The 14,765-nt window shown below is 37.1% G+C and overlaps 3 protein-coding genes across 4 annotated transcripts; 1 reads left to right on the top strand and 2 right to left on the bottom strand.

The window, feature by feature from the left end:
* The first annotated feature begins 3,266 nt into the window (after positions 1 to 3,266).
* LOC130717016 (uncharacterized) lies at positions 3,267 to 6,577 on the top strand. The gene is made up of 8 exons (XM_057567104.1): positions 3,267 to 3,512; positions 3,594 to 3,737; positions 3,848 to 3,915; positions 4,256 to 4,306; positions 4,425 to 4,484; positions 4,565 to 5,056; positions 5,232 to 5,315; positions 6,230 to 6,577. The coding sequence occupies exons 1-8, from the start codon at positions 3,383 to 3,385 to the stop codon at positions 6,263 to 6,265; spliced, it is 1,065 nt and encodes a 354-aa protein (XP_057423087.1). The 5' UTR covers positions 3,267 to 3,382; the 3' UTR covers positions 6,266 to 6,577.
* A 596-nt stretch (positions 6,578 to 7,173) lies between these two features.
* LOC130717015 (uncharacterized) lies at positions 7,174 to 10,812 on the bottom strand. Of its 2 annotated transcripts, XR_009012234.1 has the most exons (5): positions 9,889 to 10,812; positions 9,054 to 9,727; positions 8,687 to 8,975; positions 7,845 to 8,611; positions 7,174 to 7,310 (listed from the first exon to the last, which is right to left on the bottom strand). XR_009012234.1 is itself a non-coding variant. In XM_057567103.1 (4 exons), the coding sequence occupies exons 1-4, from the start codon at positions 10,810 to 10,812 to the stop codon at positions 8,456 to 8,458; spliced, it is 2,043 nt and encodes a 680-aa protein (XP_057423086.1). In that variant the 3' UTR covers positions 7,620 to 8,455. The 2 variants fall into 2 exon arrangements, 1 of the variants encoding a protein (XP_057423086.1); XM_057567103.1 differs by lacking the exon at positions 7,174 to 7,310 and having other exon boundaries at positions 7,620 to 8,611.
* Positions 10,813 to 12,842: 2,030 nt separating this feature from the next.
* On the bottom strand, positions 12,843 to 13,518 carry LOC130717018 (1-aminocyclopropane-1-carboxylate oxidase homolog). Its single transcript, XM_057567106.1, has one exon. It carries the CDS (start codon positions 13,391 to 13,393, stop codon positions 12,845 to 12,847), a length of 549 nt encoding a protein of 182 aa, XP_057423089.1. The 5' UTR covers positions 13,394 to 13,518; the 3' UTR covers positions 12,843 to 12,844.
* Between the last annotated feature and the right edge of the window lie 1,247 nt (positions 13,519 to 14,765).

Genomic DNA, 14,765 nt, shown 5'->3' with positions numbered 1-14,765 from the left:
GGCAGTGAGGGTAGTGGTAGAGGTGGTGACAGTAGTTGTAGTGGTGGTGGCGGGGGCAACACTATTATAAGAGGTGGTGACGACAATGACGGTGGTAAAGGCAACAGGAGGTGGTGATGATGATGGCAGCGACGCTAGTGGTGGCGGTGGCAGCATAGACGACAATGACATTGGCGAGTGTGTGGTGGCCGTTGCAATAGCTTAAATATTTTCAAGTACCTTTTACGTCGTAATCTTACTGCGCCTAAACTCACATCTATAAATAATCAACCATTTTAATGTATAAGAGTAGATTGATGGATAAACATATACAATACAATTTTAACACCATACAATGAATAAACTCATAATGTATTTTATAAGCTTATATTATCATGTCTGATACGGTGTATCAAATGAGCCCAAAGACATTGAATTTTCGTATCACTCATTTATGTTCTTATATCATCCTTCATTTTTTATTTTTCCGTAAACATGATTGTAGAAGTTATTTGTATAACACATTTTTGTTTTTTGGGTGCAATTAGTTACTTCAAACAAAAATGCGGTAAATTTTGGTGGTGTGAAAATATAAAGGAGTGATACCAAAATTAATACTTTTTAAATATGGTTAAGCATCATATTAGTCCATGTCTTTTTGTCGCCGTCTAATCTAGGTCCGTCCCTGGAAAAATTATTGTTAAAGGTCATCTTCTTTGTAAATCGTTTGGAGTAGGTCCTCGCCGTAGTCCGGAGCTCCGGCGAGTGATGATTTGGATTGCTGATGGGGATAAAAATGTTTACGTGGATTTTAAAAATAGATAAAAATTAAAAATTAAATTACACATCAGGAAATTAAATTAAATTAACAAAAATAAAATCAATTAACAAAACTAACCCTATTTTAATTAAAAAAAAAACAAATAAACCTCAAATTTCCCAAATTCCCAATTAAATTAGGGTTCTTCTCCTCACTAAAAATAATATATGTGATGTTCAAGTTTCCTATAAAAATAATTACAATTTTGTAAATTATTAGACGCGGTGGTGACACGGCGCGACGTTATTTGCTACAATGCATTAGAGGGGGCGCGATGGGTCGCCGTGGAGGTAGGGAAGTGCGGTGCGGCGAGGCAATGGAGTGCGGCCTGGGAGGCAGTGAGTTTGATTTGGGGGTGACCAAACACTACCGTATCATCTTTATTATTTAGAAATTAATAATTTTTTACTGAAAGTTATGTATCGTTGGATCAACTCTTACCATATCCAATGCCTGAAAATTCTGATGGAGAGGGGTAGGAGACAATGTTGATGGAGAGGATTCAAATCCGAAATCATCAAAACCCGAGAAATGGATCCTCTCCAGCAGATCCCTCTCCATCATCCCTCCAGCAAAATCTCATCCATTGATATAATTTATATACTATACAACACAATATCATGTTTTTATTTTCGGGCAACTCTCAATTTGATGATAAAATTTTTTGTGCGGAGATTAGAAAACATTAGTACATATATAATTTATATTTATTTATGTTTAAAGAATTAAAAGTTCATACGAGGGGAACGAACATAGAAAAATAAGTTTTGATATAATTTCTATGCAACATCTGGAAGCCAAAATAAGTCTTAATGATAGTTCATCTTTTGGGTCACTTTATATTAGTTAATTCAGTATATGCTTACAAAGCACTAGAATTGAGTGTCTGAATTTATGTTCTTTAAATATCTACATCTTTATTATGATTGCTCTTACATTCTTAGTATCTTAAATTTTTTATTTTTAATGTTACATCGGAAAAGCTTAAATTTTTTATAATTTAAAATATTGATTGATGTTTCAAATACAATAGACAAATTTCCTGTGCAATGCGCGGGTAAAAAACACTAGTTGAGTATGGTTATAAAATATGATTAGCTGGTTTACAAAAAAATTCGTTGAATTCGTACAATAATCTTTTAAATTCCATTTGATCGCTTGGCTAAGGAATTTTTTAAATTCCCAAACTCTATTTGGATCCAAGAGGTACCTTCAGAAATTTTAATTTAGAATGATGTAATTGCCAATTTGACCACTTGATCTTTTCTCAAGGGTAGCACGCTTAAAAAAAAAGAGAACTTGGGCAAATACATTATAAAAAAATCTTAAAAATTAATATTCTCAATCGAACGAAGCCATAACATCTAGAGAAAAAGCGAAGCCGAAGCCAACATTTCCCCAATGTGGTCACTAGTTATGAACCCCAACCCATTATGTTCCGAACCACTAAATCGTCGTAGTTGACCTTAAACACATCCTCTCAATTGTGCTTTCAAACTGCGGGTAATTCACCAACAAGTTGTTTGTTATGAAGTGTTATAGGTGTATTACTCAATAAATTCAAAAAATATATATAAAAAATTTAAATAATTTTGGATTGGATTAATTGAATTCTAAAATCTAGAAGTGTAAGCGCGTACAGTTCGATCCGCGAAACCGATCAAATTGATCCGAACACATTATGGTGGATTAGATTGGATCATTGATTCAGTTTGAATTTCTTTTACCGCATCCGATCACTATCGGTACGGGTATCAAACTTAGTGATAATAAAACCGATGAATCCAAACCAACCCAATGGTATTGAGATTTTTTTTTACTTCATCCGAAATACTTCAGCCTACGACATAATTTACATTTGAAGAGATATGAAAGCATGTTCACTGCTGTTTAACATTTTGCTGCCTATTTTGTTTTAATAAAAACTTCGAGAGTACTAATACTCTGAGACCTAATTAATATTTTTTTAAGTTAAGACTAAGTTATTTATGAGTTTACTATTATGTTTCTTATTTATATTTATATTAGAGATGCCGGTTTTAGTCTCTTTATGTTGGATTATATGAATCATGTCATCTTGGAATGTTGTTCTTTTGGATATGTAGAATTATATGGAGTTGCGATTTTTTTTTTATAATTTTTTAAGTTTTTAGAATAAATTTTGTGGAAATTTCAAAATAAATATTTTTATATAAAAATAATAATTTTTTACTACGAATCCGACCATCCGAACCGAACAAATCCAATCGAGATTGTATTGATTTAGTTCGAGTCCATAAATAAAAATCAGAAAATCCGAACCAAACTCAAACCAAACATATTTGATTAGTTCGAATACTTAAATACCCTAAATCCGAACCAATCCGGTTGATTTCCCACCCCAACTAAAATCTTAACTTTAAAGAAAATATCAATCTATTTTTTTCATTTTTGATTTATTCCATATCGGGTAATTATTCAATCAAATTTCTTTGGTTTCCACTCTAGCTCAAAGCAATGAGAATTGGGAAAGAATGACATAAACAAGGAATCGTGGTTTTTCCAGAAAACACAGAACAACCTTAGTCCCTGTGCTCAAAACCGATGAGGGCAAACAATTCAAGGTCCGGTAACTACCGGAATCCATGTCTAACCATGCATCAACCTTGGGCTTCTCTTCTCGTCCACGGAATCAAACGCATCGAAGGAAGATCATGGCCTGCTCCAATCACAGGTTCACTGTTTGTTTCAATTCAAAAACCATAACATAAACCTTGATTGACCCTTTGTGTTCTATACCCTAATGTTTGTGAAGGTCGTCTTTGGATTCATGCTGCTGGTAAAGTCCCTGATGAGTCTACTATTCAAGCTATGGAGTATTTCTACAAGGAGATTTATGCTCTCAATGGGATCACTGATATCAATTTTCCTCAACATTATCCAGTTTCTAGGCTATTGGGTATGATTATGAATGAATAATATTGATAACACTGTCACAGTGTCACACCCTCATTTTCTGTTATCATTGTTGTTGGTGTTTTGCTTTATCCCATTACCAACTTGATACAGGTTGTGTTGAAGTGGTTGGTTGTTTAAAACGCGAGGAGCTAGCTTCATGGGAGATGGTTCCTGAAGGGGTATCATATCATATCATACCATTTACCAAGCTTTCATTTTTAAATTTGGTGAATGCTAACCATTTCACTAAGGAATACAAGTAGAATATTTTTATAGCATTTTATGTTATCAGTGTATTGAGTGCTTGTTTTGGCGGGAAGTAACACATCCCGATGCACTTTTAGTTGAAGTAGGGTGCTTTCTAAAGGGTATCCAAACAGGCTATGAATGTTGTACTTTTGTTAAGAAAATCCTTTTTTTCTGCTTGATATACTTAGATTACTTGTTAGTAGGACCGTTTTAAGTGTTTATTCTTGGTTGTCAATATTCTCTTCACTAATTAAGTCCTTTTTACCTCAGGTGAGGCTGGAAGCACAAACTGATTTTTGCTGGCTATGTGAACAGCCACAGGTTTGTGTGATTGTGTCTTCTTACTGCTTTGTTATCGATATAAACTCTTAGACCAAGAAATATATCTATTTATGGATGTATTTATGCTGAACAAATGCTTTTTGCTCTCTTAATTCAGAAATTGTTGATTCCATTTGAGATGCGAGGATACCAGGGTGTTTATAACTTGGAAAGGAAGGTACTGTGGTTTAATTTTTAAATCGCTCTTACTTTCCGGTTTTTCATGGGATCAAGGCTGATTTTTCTATTTATTCAAAGATCTATGAAGCTGCTGTTAGAGGTCTATCTCCAGTTGATAGTCCGTTGCCGGTGAAATTTCCACTTCCAGATCCACGTGATCCATTTTCGCTGAGGCCGGGTCGTATCGCTGCCCTTACTCCTAATTTAAAAGCAACTGAAGTGGACAAATCATCAAGTGTAAGTCTGGCCATAGCTGGGGCACGAGCGGCGGCTACTCAGTACTCAAAGAAGAATTACAATTCCCAAAGCACTGGTTGGAACAACACACATGATAAAATGAGCGCTAATCATGCAGAGACAGAAGTTACTAGGCCTTATAGTTTACGATCCGGTGGCAAGTCTATTGAAAAGGGGAGTATATCATCTACTGAGTTAAATAACAAATTTGTTGATGGTGCCTTGCAATCACATCATGAAGAGGAAAGCAGTAGGAACAAGAGTGAGGGAAGTAGTTCGCACAATCAGTCCCGCGGTGCTGATTCGATACAACATCATCAGTCACATGATAAGGTCTGCAATCTCTTCCTCTACATAATTGCTGTTGTTCCTGAGGCATAATAGCCGGATGGAGGTCTGAACCTCTGATCTCGTGCGAGCAATCCACACTCCCCACTGTTCACTTATAGTTATTTAAATGCAGAAGTTTGTACAATAATGTTATTAACATTTTTTGTCTAAATTTCAGCTCCTTAATGAGGGAAGCCGTCAGCACCATCAACCTCCTGTTACTGAAGCAGATATGAGGCAGTATCCTCAACCATCATCTAAGGTAACCCTTAATGTAAATTGTGTCATTACATATCTTCTGTAACTCAGAAATTTAAGCCTCATTTCATAGTTATACAACTTAAAACAATGGGAATAAATGGAATATAAGATAAAAGAGAGAAAAGTTTCAGTTGGCATCTACTGTATCACTTAGGGATGACAATTGGATCCAGACCTAATGAGTACCCATAAAATCACCGACAATAGATAGGGTATTTACTGCCATAGTGTTTTTTATGTTGACCTCCACGGGCCATTAGTTGAGGTTGACAACACTGTTATGAACTATATGGATTTTGTATTGCTCTTACCAATATTAATTAGGATATTTGATTTGTTATTGTGACAGCCCATTGGATCTACGGTTCATTCAATATTGTGGATACTTGTTTCTGATCCCAGGATAGATTGTTTAATAGCTTAATTTGATTTATTTATTTCCAACTATTAAAACTGGTATGTTAATCCATGTTGAGAGATGATGTGGTTTTCTATCCTCCTCATTGAAGCTATCTAAGTTGAGGCTCTGCCTTTATTAAGCCAACATAGATGAGTGATGTCTTTTTTTTTATCATTTTCCATCTGTTTCTTCCATCATCGTGTATCTAATAGCAATTCATGTGACGTGTCTATCAAACTGAAGCTGCTCATTCATTCATGTATCCATGGTGACTCACTCATAGCTTGTAGGACATCCTACACATGAGTGAGGCTGTAATTATTTGCATAATTGCATTACATAATCTGTCTTGTATTAACTTGCTTAATTTCTATATTTGCAATAAAAAGAGTGCATGAGAATGTCATAACACTATTTTGAATATCTGCCACCTGCTTTGATTGCATTTGAAATAAAACACTAATTTTGATAATACAATGCTAGATAATAGCCACATATATTCTCTTCATTTTTAGGTTTTTGCTGCTGCTTTGAAAAGCTTGAAGCAATGATCGCGGAAGGAGCCTGACCTCTCTGAATCGGCGGGTGAATTTGTAACATAAATGATGCATAGTGTAACTTTTGAGGCTGAAATAAAGCTTGAAAGTGGATGCTGCTGGAATGAATTTATTTCGATGCTAGAGTCTGTAAACTATTAAAATTTAGGTCTTTTTAGGTGTCTGAGTGATTGAGCTCAATTTCTTGTATCATGAAGTAGAAGACTGCAGTCTGTAGATAATGGTTTAATGGTTATTGATTGCATCCAAGCATGTGAACTCGCATTGCATAATGTTAGGAATGAATATTTGGTTGCATGATTCCAACCCCCCTTTTGTTAGATTTCTTACCACTTAATTTAAATGCTGAGTTTGCAGTCTAAAAGGGAGATGGAAAATGCTGTGATTGCGATACGTGGATTTCATTAGTGTAATTTGTCTATCGTCGAAAAGTTAAATGAAATTGAGTGTCAATATCTACTATGGAAGAATTCTATTTTATTTTGTTTATAAGTGGAGCAGTTTTTGGGGTTAGAACTTAAACCTGAGAAACTGTCAATTATAGGACAAACTCACAGTCATGATTATTATTCAATCCATGTCGATGGCTAAATGCATAAGCTTCCCTGTGGCTATTTCGATTGTACTTAGTTTCGTGTGGCAGTTGCAATTGGCATAAACAACAATCCAATTATTTATATATGTTGACAATAGTAATAAGTTGTAAATTCTACATTTTAGTGACCCATTTATAGCTGACCTAGTTAGGTTAGACTCCAATACATATTAGGTATAACTCTACCCAAAAAACTAAGAGTATAAGTCCAGAAATCATCAGGTGCCAGTGGCAAGCCCTTTTGAATTGTAATGGATAGCATAACCTCTCACGGCTGTTTCCTTGTAAAGAGGAAGAGTATCTTCTGAAAGCAACTCTTTTATGGGGCCATAAACCCTATTGCGTTGAAGATCAGTGCTAACGAAACAGGCTACCGATATCCTTGGACCTACTTTGTTTGTTAAGCCTGTGTCTAGCACTCTTGAATTTATCATTAGAGATAAGCTGCATCACAAAAACATAGTTAAAATTTTGAATCTTGAGCTAGGCACATCTTGAACTTGAAAATAGATTGTAAAAAATGGGTTAAAAGCACTTTTGGTCCCCCACGTTTCACCTTTGTGCAAAACTGGTCCCTCAACTATTTTAATAGCATTAAAACTTAAAAGTATTCAAGGATTGTGTGGTGAAACTGAATTTTTTTTTTTTTTTTAACAATGAGCGTAATAATGAATTTGTGGAAGCCAAAAAAGGTAGAGACTCGCTACGGAGGAAGAGCCATTGAGAAGAATGACACCACACAATCAAAGAGAGTGTTAAAAAGAGAGTGTTAAAGAGAGTGTTGATAGCATTTATCTTTATATTTTAAGAGAGTCCATTCTTCATAATGTAATAATGCTCCATCGTGCAGTTGGAGGCTTCTAACGATTCTTAAAGCTAAGCTATCTCAAACCAGAATGAACCTTTTCTTCATGGAGCTGCAAGTTCTTAAAAATGCTCCAGGGGCTAAATCTTCAATGAAGAGGAATAGGATCTCACCTTGTCACTTTTCAATGCAAACGATACTTAGAAGAAGATGCTATATACCCGTGAATCCATGATGATCCATGTGGTCTATTTTAAGGAGCGTTATTATTAGACCTTGAAAACCTGCAAGAAGATGGTGCTGAGCGGAAAGGCATCGTTGACAAGGTTCGGGAAGCCACTGAAACATGTGGTTTTTTTCAGGTTGTGGATCACTGAATCCCCAAGGAAATCCTTCATGACATGACCGAAGGAGTCCGCAGATTTCATGAACAGCCACATGAAGTGAAAATGGAGTATTGCACCCGAGATTTTTCAAAGAAAATGAGATACAATAGTAACTTTGACCTGTATCAACCAAAGGTAGCAAACTGGAGAGACAGTTTCTTTTTGTGCTATGGCTCCAGACCCTCCCAAACGTGAAGACCTTCAGCTTGCAGGTAAGCTCAATCAAAGGATGTTGTGATCATTTGAAACATGTGATTGCAGGTAACTTTTGATGTTGTTACAGGGAGATCTTGTTTCTTTACTCAGAGCATGTCAAGAGGCTTGGATCTTTACCAAAATCTATGGGTTGATGTGAAGCCAGTGGAAGGGGCTTTAGTTATTAACACTGGGTACCTAATCTAGGCAAGTGATAATTTGTAACTATAGTCTCTTGAACTCCCAGCAACAAAAGGACCCTGGCTTGAACTCCCAGCACCAAATGTAGCAGCAAAGTCACTCTGAATAGGGACTGCAGCAGTTGTTCTTTGTTCAGGTTGTAAAACCTGAGTATGATCCTGTAATTTCAATAAATTGTATTAGATACCAAAAGTTACATGCACATAGCATAATCATGTATTTTAAAAACCTACCTGATTTCCCCCGGTGGGAATTGTCCTGTCTGCTGCTGTTTTGCCTCTGCAAGTTCTCTTATTGTGGCCATATTCTCCACACCTCCTGCATTTGACTGTTGTGTGATGCCTTCTAAGTCTGTTAGGATTCCTGGGCTCATCATTGCTTATGTTCCTCATCTTTTTAGGCCTCCCTGGTGCTCTTCTGACATAGGGTGGATTAAGTGGTAGTGCATCCACCTCTGGCCACAGCTTTGGCCCATTGTTTGGCTGAATGATGTGAGAATAAGTGTCTATAAACGTATGCCTCCTACAAGACACGGTAAGATTACATAAAAAATGCAAGCAACAACAAAAGGTCATAAAAAATGCTTGGTTGTGAGTATACCTGTAGGCAGCATCAACATAGTTTTCAGGCACATGACGATTGTGCCATATGCAAGAAACTGCATGTGGACAGGGTATCCCAGAGAGATCCCACCTCCTGCAAGCACATGTTCTCAGTTGGAGGTCCACAGTATACTTATCAGAACCTCTACTGACTTCAAATTGATTATATCCAGTATCTCCACACCAGGTAGCTAGCCAATAGTCAGATTGCCTCTTCATTGATTCCAATTTTTGCTGAACCAGTGGGCATATTTGGTTGTTCCTCCACCTTAACATAAGCTGCTTCTGTTTTACAATCCTGTTGGTGAGGTAGAATTTGAGACCTTCCAAGAGAGTGATAATTGGTTTGTCCCTATGCTCCAAAATTGCCCTATTAAAGGCCTCACACATGTTGTTTACTTGTAAATCACACTTAGTGTGTGTGCTATATGCTGATCTTGTCCACATCTTTGGAGACAGGCTCATCATCTCTTGGTAAGCAGTCTCATTCAATCCTTTCATCACCTCCATTGCACATTTCCACTCAGGCACAATACTAGCTCTAGCCGCTGCCCACATTGCATTTTTCAATAAGTCCCCAGGGTACTTCTTCTTGAAGTTAGCATACAAATGCTTGACACATAACCTGTGTTCAACGTTATCACCCATGCTTGCCAGTGTTGGAACCAAACCCTTAAGAAAACATTACAATGAAAGTCAGACCAGTTTCTATAGCTGATTGTGCATTATTAAATGTGCTATAATTGTGTGTAAATGCATGAGTTTCAATAATTCTGTGTAAATATATTTGCATCTTTAACTGAGTTTGCATAAATGTGTATAATTGAGTGTACCTTCTGTTGGTCAGAGATGAATGACCAGTTATTCCTTTGAACATCATTGAGATCCTTTAAAAGTAGATCTAGGAACCAGTGCCATGAGTCTTTAGTTTCAGCTTCCACCACAGCAAAGCAGATTGGAAACATTTGATTGTTTCCATCTTTACCAACTGCTGATAATAGTTGGCCACCATACACCCCCTTGAGGAAGCAACCATCCAAGCCAATCAAGGGTCTGCAGCTCCTAGCAAAGGCTGTTTTTGTTGCAGCAAAACAGACATATATTCTCTCAAATACAGGACCATGGCTTCCAACTGTGCTCTTTATCACAATTGTGCTCCCTGGATTACTCCTTAACAGCTCTTGAGCATAGTTTCTCAAGTGACTATACTGCTGAAGGGTAGCACCTTGAATCATCTCCAAAGCCCTTACCTTTGCTCTATAAGCCTTGAACCTCCCAATTACAATCCCCCACCTTACCCTTGCTTCTTCAATGAGACCAGGAATCTTGATGTCAGGTGTATGCCTTAAAATTGGCATCAACTTCCTAGCCAAGAATTCAGCTTTGGCCTGCCTGTTGGTTGATGTCCTGCAGCATGTGTGATCAGGATCATAGCTCACCACTTGCCATACTGGTCTTGTTGGAGTCTTGCTAATCCTCAAATAGAATGGACACTCAGGTTTGCAGGCCACCACCACCCTCTTCTTGTCGTTCTTAATAATTTTCGCATCCTTTTTGTTTTCTAGTGCATAATCCTTGACACCATCTTTGAATAGGTCCTTGTTAGTGAAAGTCAGTCCACACTCAAATTGTACTATACCACTTTCAGAGGGCTTAAACCTGCGATATTTTGGCTTAGGCTCCAGTTCATCACCACTCTCAGAACCTGTGTCTAAGTCTTCTGAATCACCATCTTCATCTTCAAAGTCAGAGAACATAGTGGGATCACCATTCAATGCAACATGTGGATCAACATCTTCAACAACAAGAGGGTCAGGATTTGGGATAGATCTTTGAACCTCAATCAAAGACTCAGCAGGCAATACCTTAGTCCAGTCCCAATCCTCCTTATAGTCAGAGTCATCTAGTGACACATCAGAGCATGAATCACCATCTGGTTGGTATTCATCATCATCAGAGTCCAGCACAGCATCAAGAAATCTCAATTCCCCACCATTAACAGCCAACCCCTTACCTTTGTCAACCACTGTCTTCTCCCCTTCCTTCTGAACTTGTTCACTTTCCTTCACAGCCTCAACAAGAACATCATCGTCACAGTCTAACACAACATCCAGAAATCTTAAAGACCCACCCTCATCAACCAACCCCTTACCTTTATCAACCACAGCTTGTTCACTTTCAGTTTGAGCTGCTTCCCTTTTGAGATTGTTGCCATTCTTTCTCAGTTGTAAGTACCACACAGTCTCCTTGCTCTTCCACTAGTTTCTCAGCATACACATCCACTTTAGATGACCCTAACACATCTTCAATGAGTTGCCTCACATCAGCATCATTGTTAAGAGGCCTTAACCCACTTGACTCATCCCTATTAAAGTGCCTATACCACAAGCTGACAGGCCCTGGAGTTTTTACCAATTTGCCCACTTCAATTGATGATAATTCGTCCACATCAAATCCTTTATACACTTCACATGAGCCATTCACATATGGAGCAGTAGGGTCAGATGTCATTTTACCCCCATTGTGCATATTTATGTCTATCACATGACTAACAGTAGGCGTGAAAGAGACAAACGAAAAATATCAATTTTCTAACCCTTTAAGTCTAACAACAGCCACACACAAACCATAAATAATTCCTACCAATACACTTTACCAATTAACAACAACATTGATAGACATAAAGGTACACCAACACACCAAAAAGAGCAGAGGAGAATAAAAAAAAGGGCAAAAGGTTACCTGGAAACCACATTCGGAGACAAAGGCTTTGGAAGAAGCATTGACTGGTCCCCTGCATCGATATGGACATCACGATGGTCCCCAACACTAACCTCTGAACCAGATTCGCGATTTGTATTCATCTTCACCCTCTGTCTTCCCATTTCTTCTTCAATCGGCAGCACCTAAACCCAGGAACCACGAACCTCTTCTTTCTCAAGTTTCTCAAGTGTGCAATTTTGAGCCTACACCTTGCTAATTTCAGATTTCACGAACTAGAGAGATTTAGGGTTCAGGTCACGTGCCTTGCACGTGACTGACATCTCTCTCTCTCTCACTAAGTTTCTTCTCTCCTAATAAGCATAGCCTCTCTCCTCCACGTCAATTAAAAATTGACACACATGAAAAATCCGTTCAAATTTTAACAGAAGGACCAACAGTCATAACGGAGGCAAACGTGGGGGACCAAGAATGCTATTAAAATAGTTGAGGGACCAGTTTTGCACAAAGGTGAAACGTGGGGGACCAAAAGTGCTTTTAAGCATTTTCTTAGTCTTTCACTTGAACTCCCTTTGGTAGGTGAGACTTCATGAATTATAGGAGTTGATGAAGGAGGTGGAGTAGACAAAAATTATTTGGTGCTACAACTTCTTGCCGAGACTTACAAGTGTGAGTAAGAGATAAAAAATAGATAAAGAATTCTCATTGAATGAAAACAACAAGTGTTTAACACTATATAAGTGAAATGACTCGGACACTCTTTCATTAATGTAGTTTACTCATCAATCATCATCGTGTAAAAAAAGGTTAAATATGTTTTTGGTCCTCTAATAACTTATATTTAAATGCTTGATTAAAGTTGTGAAACAGTGAGATCCTACCAATGAGAAACCTTAACAATGAGACTCCAACTCACACTTGAATTCTCAAGAAGTTTTGGAAATTAAGTGTTGGTGGTATATTTATTCCTTTTGTCCCCTCAAAATAACACTACTAATTATTGGTACAAATAGTGTTCTGGTTTCAGGAATGAAATATCAACTAACAGTCAAACAAATTTGATTGAGCTTACCTGCAAATTGAAGGTAACTCTTCAGGTTCTGGAGGGTCTGGAACCATGGTACATACAAAACTATCTCTCCAGTTTGCTACCTTTGATTGATGCAGATCAAAGTTACTGCTGAGTCTTACTTTCTTTGAAAAATCACGGGTGTAGTACTCCATTTTCACATCATGTGGCTGTTCATGAAATCTGCGTACTCCTTCAATCATCTCATGAAGGATTTCCTTTGGGATCCCATGATTCACAACCTGAAAAAAACCACATGTTTCAGAGGCTGCACGTACCTTGTCAACTATATCTTTCTGCTCAGCACCATCTTGTTGCAAGTTTTCAAGGTCTATCATGGGAATCTGAAAGTGGGAGTGAGTGGAAATGGGATATGATGTTTTGCTGCCATTAGTAGGTGGTGCAATGAAAATCTGAGGGATTGTGGAGATGCCAGCATCAACCAGTCCCTTAACACCAGCTTTAGTGTCATCAAAAGCCTTTAGCTGCTGTTCCCATTCACTGTCAAATTCATCCTGAGCTGAAGTGTGTTGTAGATGTGTATCCATTGTTTTGTTTTGTCCTTCTATAGAGCTTTTTGCTTTGAAAATTGGAATTATTACAAGATCATGGATGGAAGAGGTTCATGTATCAGCCTCAATAGTTATTAGCATTGCCTTTAAAGTTTTAGTTAAACATGATAAGGTGCTGTTCGAAATATCACAGCCACACGTACAACTCTCATTTATGGTTAACAAATAACAACTTAACATCATGATAAGTAGCGTAATTAATCAAAACTCGTGGTTTAATTGACCACATTTTTTCCTTCACGAAATACCATGTCACTCTAAAGTCTAAAGTATTTTCACCCATTGAAGATGGTGTTACAATGCCCACTATAATGCTCCACACATAGCTAAGATGATTTTGATTCATTAACAATCTATATTGTCTTCTTTCACTCACTTTCTCTTTTAATAATTTTCTCATTTTCTTATTAGATCACTCATTATCTCTTTCATTTCTTTTTTCTCTTTCTATCCATTTCTTCTCTTCATGTGTGAGTGGGTTTAGGATGTGAACAAAGTTAAATTGAATTACTAAGTAACTGAGTGGAGATGGTGGCAGGGAACATAACTCTGTCTGTTGTTTGTTGGCCTTTGAATCTTGCTAAATTTAAGCTCTGTATTCCTAGCTTGTTACTTCTATCCTATTTTAGATCTGCTAGTGGTTTTCCTTCCTACTTGCTTAAACTCTCTTCTCTTTATTTAGGTTTAGCACCCTTATGTTAAATTTGAAAACAATTTTTTGGTTTATAAAAAAAAAAACTACGTAACTGAATCTACTAAAATTCTCTGATTTGATAATTTTCAAATTGTTAATTCTGAATATCTAGTATATGCTGGCAACACTATCTTTGACACTTTTTCTTTGGTTAAAATCATTTTCCTTATATATATGCTTAAGAACTTTCTATAAATTTCTCAAAATATTTCAAGCTTCTTCTTCATCAAACTCTATGTCACGGCTTACAATAAATTTTTTTATTGCTTAGATTGTGTTGGGAGCCAAAAATCCATAAATGGTACTATGGTAACTGAAAGCCTCGTCTGGCCAATGTGACAAGTTAGCCTTTGAGAAGGGTTAGCCGAGACGGTAAGACTAGCCGATGATGGATAATGAAACGGCCAAAGGCTTGAATGTGGGTTGTGCCAGGTGTTTGTTAACTATTGTAGGTTAGTCGAATTTGCTTTTATAAATAGAGGAATGATCATTTGTACAAGACACAACTCATCAATCAATTCAACTACAAATTTTTGGCATTCACTCTTTGGCTTTACTTTCATGCCTTTACTTTCCACTCTTTAAGTTTCTTTATTGCATTTTAGTCATTCCCATTCCGCACTTTATTTATTCAGTTTTTAGCCGTTTACTTTT

This window comes from Lotus japonicus, chromosome 5, assembly GCF_012489685.1.
Source record: "Lotus japonicus ecotype B-129 chromosome 5, LjGifu_v1.2".
In the NCBI taxonomy this organism is placed as follows: Eukaryota; Viridiplantae; Streptophyta; class Magnoliopsida; order Fabales; family Fabaceae; genus Lotus; species Lotus japonicus.
Note: the sequence above shows the minus strand (reverse complement) of the source record. Positions and strands in the feature narration are given on the sequence as shown.

Excerpts from the sequence above, each read along its gene's own strand:
- LOC130717016 (XM_057567104.1), top strand. The coding sequence starts at position 3,383 with ATGAGGGCAAACAATTCAAGGTCCGGTAACTACCGGAATCCATGTCTA. Across the intron at positions 3,513-3,593 it reads ATGGCCTGCTCCAATCACAG|GTCGTCTTTGGATTCATGCT; the intron begins GTTCACTGTTTG and ends ATGTTTGTGAAG. Across the intron at positions 3,916-4,255 it reads GGGAGATGGTTCCTGAAGGG|GTGAGGCTGGAAGCACAAAC; the intron begins GTATCATATCAT and ends TTTTTACCTCAG.
- LOC130717015 (XM_057567103.1), bottom strand. The coding sequence starts at position 10,812 with ATGTTCTCTGACTTTGAAGATGAAGATGGTGATTCAGAAGACTTAGAC. Across the intron at positions 9,728-9,888 it reads TCATCTCTGACCAACAGAAG|GGTTTGGTTCCAACACTGGC; the intron begins GTACACTCAATT and ends TGTTTTCTTAAG. Across the intron at positions 8,976-9,053 it reads TATGTTGATGCTGCCTACAG|GAGGCATACGTTTATAGACA; the intron begins GTATACTCACAA and ends CGTGTCTTGTAG.
- LOC130717018 (XM_057567106.1), bottom strand. The coding sequence starts at position 13,393 with ATGGATACACATCTACAACACACTTCAGCTCAGGATGAATTTGACAGT.